The sequence below is a fragment of the Penaeus chinensis genome, chromosome 23, assembly GCF_019202785.1.
Source record: "Penaeus chinensis breed Huanghai No. 1 chromosome 23, ASM1920278v2, whole genome shotgun sequence".
Lineage (NCBI taxonomy): Eukaryota > Metazoa > Arthropoda > Malacostraca > Decapoda > Penaeidae > Penaeus > Penaeus chinensis.
The window spans coordinates 6,031,124-6,036,123 of record NC_061841.1 but is presented as its reverse complement, the minus strand read 5'-3'; the positions used below and the strand labels follow the sequence as shown (position 1 = coordinate 6,036,123).

Sequence of the window (5,000 nt, the reverse complement as noted above, 5' to 3'; positions counted from 1 at the left end):
CACAAAGTTTGTAGAATGCTGTAGGATAGAATATTAATGGAATGGGTATAGAGGGGTAGCAAATGGAATACATGGGGTATTTGTAAAAGGATGTGGTTAAAGGACTAGGGGAATCAGATCAAATGGAGAGTATGTGTCTGAGGAAGGGAGAGTAACACTATTATGAAACAATCAAATGGTAATACGGTAAGAAACAGTAGTTGTGGAAGTAAGAGAAGAATCCTGAGAATTAAATAAGGGAACAGGAAGGTGGTGAAGTATTGGCAATAAAGTCAGGAGGGGAGGGATACACAGAAGGACCTTGTTGTGACTTAACCCGTTGGATTCGGGACGTGACCATCATGAAAAAATCCAGGTCGAGGAACGGGTGATGTAAACATGCTGTCATGGGAAAATCTAGCTGTAGCTGGGTGGCATGAACCTGCTGTCATGAGCGTTGTGGCTGAAGGCCAGGGTGATGGAAAAGACTCAACTTGAGTGCATAAACCTATTGGAAGAGGTTTATTTTACTCATTTGGTGATTTTGCATTATGCCCATTGATGTATGAGTGTGGAATGAAATGTATGTGAGTGGTGACTGAAAGAGTACCAGCCCCATGAAGGACGCCATTTCCATACTCAGCATCATATTTCTGGCTCTGTGAACAGCAATGCAGGTTGTTTTACAGATAATCGAATATTTCGTAAAAAAAAAACAAAAGTAATATAGTGTTATATTGTTTTATTTTTCTTGCTTTGAGTTGTAGACTACCTTGAGAGATAATTGGAGTCTGTGCAAAGAAAAAAAAAACTATTACCATCTGGATAATGCAAATCAAATGGCAAATATGGACAATGGGAAATGGCCAAAAGTCTAAAAATGCTTATGTGTTTAAATAGTAAATAAATTTGAAAATAGGAGGCACAGAGTCTTGCCACCGTGCACATGCGTTTGCATGTTCCTGTCCTACAAGCAGCCACCTGGCAGAGCGGACACTCACATAAGCCTAATACCTGGATTTTTGGTGATGTGATTGCCGTGATGCAACCGGATCCAATGGGTTAAGGGAGTCAGGTGAGCATCTAAGTGGGGGTGGTAAGGATAATGGGTATGGAAGAAGGAATGGTGATGCACATGGGAGGAGGATGTATATTGGCAGATCCTTTGAATGTAGAGTGAATAAAGGGATTAGCGGGCAGATGAGGGAGTGGGTTACACTCTTGAATCATGTTTACTAACTTTTTGATATCTTCAAGAGTTTCTGGAGGGGAGTTGGGTAGGGAGGTCTGAAAACAAAGGTTTTCTTTTGTGGAGGAGAAGAGGAAGAGATGGGTGTATGAGAGGATGTGGTAGGAGAAGATGGGGTGAAATGTTTAGGGCGTCTGGTGCAACAGGTAGAGTGAGAAGGACCGGGAGGGGTAGGCACTGGGGAAGCGGTAGAGACTGGAGTATCTGGATTTAGACTGGAAAAAGAATTTGACTGGGGGAAAGGTAGTAAAGATAGGTTAGTTCAGAGTAGAGGGAAGAGATACTGGGGGAGATGCTGAGACTTCTTGAGAAGATGGGAGGGGAGCAGAGCAAAATACAGATTTTGAAAAAGAAAAAACTCATCGGGAATCACAAAGAATTGATCCCATTTGGCTGGGCCAAAAAAGGTTCTCATATCGTTTGTAGAGGTAGAAACTGTAGAAGGACAAGGGCAGAAGGAAGAGGGGGTGGTATGGTCTTATTAGGAATACAGCTATATGCGCAGTGACGCGCATATACATGTACCTCTAATAAGGGTAAAACATCTTCATTATTAGCTATGGTGAGCCTGAAATAAATGGCGAGAGGAAATGGTCTACCCCTCAGGGTCCCCATGAAGGGTAAGGGCTACACAGTTAACCAAGGGAATACCATACCCATGATTCCCAGAGGCCATTCAGCACAGCTCTCACACCTTAGGAAGTGGACAGAAGGGGATGATGAAGAAGAGAAGGAAAAGGAAAGGGGATGAAGAAAAGACTATGCAAAATTAGTTGAGGCGAGGGCAGAGGTTCAAGGTAGGGGTGATCCCTTTATTATAACAGAATTATAATAAGAAGAAACAGACACTACCATGAGGGGGAAAAAAAAAAAAAGAGATAATAATAACAATAATGATAATAATAACAATAATAATAACAATAATGATGATGATAATAAGAAACTCATGAGACAGGCCACCTTTAGTCTTATAATGATTTTTCTTCCCTAAGATAATGTCCAAATACTTTTTTCATAACAGGAGGACACAAAGTCTAATGCATTATATTCTCTTGAAATCAGTAAAGCCATATCTGTAACTGTTGACCATATGTCTATGAGCAGCCAAACATGTTTAGCCATAGCCTGTACCGTCAGTAGGTTGCTTAATGAGGTATGGCCATTGTCTGGTGATTTTGCTTAACAACAGGAACAGGTATTTCACTGGTTTATACATAAAAAAGTTTCCTCAGGAAAGGCATGGCTTTGATTTAATACATAAAGATTCCAAAAACAAATCAAATAATTACCAATAGCTGCAAATGGAACTCCAGGGCCACATATCGCAATGGCTTCATCTCGACATTTTCGTGCAGCATCAACTAAGTGTTGGCCGGCTTCATCTACATCTCCAATGATGAAGGTTTCACAACAATCTCCATGATATCCTTTGTAGAAAACCTGGAATATTACAACTTTAATTAAAATAAGTAAAACATTGAACTATAGTTCGATTACAATGGAATAAGCTATTACAACACACAGAATATGTTGAACACCATAAATATTGTTGTGGTAGTATATCTAACACATGTTGACTGTCAAAAATATGAATTAATATAATACATATTACAGAGAAATAGCTACTTAAGTCAACACTTCAGCATAAAAAAATCCTAATGTAAAGCATAGGTTTATTGATTGAAATAATGGTCTCCAAAAATCCTGGTCCTTCATTGTTAAAGTACTTCTTGTTCAAGTCTACTTTTACAAATATGTGAACTATAACACATTTATAATTACTACTGCTATTTCTTCTATTAATGGAATTACTACGGCTATCATTATCTGTGCTATTATTGATTTTCTTACTCTTGGTGTTGCTAATACCAATTCATTGCTGATTTCATTAATAATAATATTACTACTAAGACTATTATTACAGCTACAACATCTATTGTTACACAAGTTAGTATAAAGTAATATTGCTAATAAGCAGTGCTACTACTACTATCAAAACAGTTTTACATAACAGGTAAACACATTAAAATTAGACTGAAACTATCATTCCTCTTGACCACTCCTACTAAGGCAATCATCATTGCTCCTGTTTACCACTATTACTGAAATTACATTTTACAAATTTAAACTCTATAAACAATAAAGCTAGACATGAAAACAAAAGACTAACAGTAATGTCAACTGAGATGATATCGCCATCTATCAACTTCCTGTCATCTGGTATCCCATGGCAGGCTACATTATTGACACTCGTGCACACGCTCTTTGGAAATCCACGGTAGTTTAGAGGTGAGGGATAAGCCCCATATTCAATTATTTTATTGTGAACAAGGATGTCGATATCGTCCGTCGTCATGCCACTCTGAAAGATAATTCAAAATGAGTGTGCAGAACAGATGCAAATTTTTTTCTTTGATGACTATGGTGTTCCAAATCTAATTTTGTACTCTACTGTCTCCATGGATAGGATGAAAAGAGTGTGGAATAGAATTAAAATATGATGAAAGTGAGAAACTTAATAATTAACTTAGGAGATAATGAAGAGGTGATAAAGAGACTGGCAATAAAGATAATTGGAAAACAAAGAGGGAAAAAAAGAAAAATTATTTAAAATTGAAAAAGGTTACAAAGAAGAAAAAAATCATCTATATATATGAACAACGGGTATAATGATAAAATAAAAGTCCTTACTTTAATATTTTCTGCAACAGTGTTCATCACCAGTCTTGCCAACCGGCATGATTCCTTCATTGAGTCCACCTGCCACTCAGCCTTTAATTCTGGCCCACTTGGCCCTTCTGCAGGTTCCCCAGTCTCGAAATACACTGGACACGCAATATGCGATGGGACTGGCTGAGCCTGAGAGACTTCCCTTATGTTGTCAAGCACATCGTAATTTCCGAAGTCAGTTCTGAAATTATGCATTTAAGATAGAACAATGCCTTGTTGGCAAAACATCTCATCTGTGATTGCTACTAATATTTTTATTACTGCTACTGCCTTTCTTACTGTTACTATTACTACTATTACAACTATTACAACTACTACAACTATGACAATCAACTGCAACTACTACTACTGTACAAACTACAACAGAAATGTTACATTTTTCAATAACCCCCTTACTTAACTGCAGCCACTTTGATGCCCTTATAACTCTTCAGTAAAATTAAAATAAGGGTAAAAACAGACTAAACCACAGAAAGATAAGTAAAAGTTAACTGAGAGAAAATCCTCTCAACCAAAACTATGGTTTAACAAGATATGTATAATATATAGTACATAAATCCACAGAAACACTCTATAGTGACAATGTTGGCATTAATCAGAGTAGCACAGTGTCAATTATCCCAACTGCTAATGATTTTAAACCACTCTTTGCTCTGATATTGGCCATATCTATTCTATCAAGAATTTGTTGGCATCTCTAAAAACTGTCCACAATCTATCTTAATAAAATTTAAAGACCCAGAACAAAATCTATCTAAACAGAATAGCAATTGCTTGAAATCATATAACTGTAATTCTGGCCATTGGTTTATACTCTGCTGGCTTTCATGCTTCCATGGAACATCAATATAGCCCTCATAAACTAAAAGCTTGTTTTAACAGACAAAAGAGGGGGGGGGGGGGGATTGATCTGATATTGTGAATTGTGTCCCAGTGAATATTCATTCAATGAACATGCATATTTACAGAAATAAATGTATATCTATCAGTCTAGACATACATATTTACTGGATATATAGATAAATGCGTATGTATCAGATAG

The 5,000-nt window shown here is 37.2% G+C and overlaps 1 protein-coding gene across 2 annotated transcripts in view; it reads right to left on the bottom strand.

Moving 5' to 3' along the window:
- Positions 1-5,000, bottom strand: part of LOC125037591 (methionine aminopeptidase 1D, mitochondrial-like) — a 25,371-nt gene that overhangs the window by 6,382 nt on the left and 13,989 nt on the right. For both annotated transcript variants that reach the window (XM_047630781.1, XM_047630780.1), the window contains exons 2-4: positions 3,920-4,139; positions 3,399-3,590; positions 2,518-2,668 (exon numbers count right to left, since the gene is read on the bottom strand). In XM_047630781.1, coding sequence (XP_047486737.1) covers positions 2,518-2,668; positions 3,399-3,590; positions 3,920-4,139 — 563 coding nt within the window. The remainder of the gene's footprint in view (positions 1-2,517; positions 2,669-3,398; positions 3,591-3,919; positions 4,140-5,000) is intronic.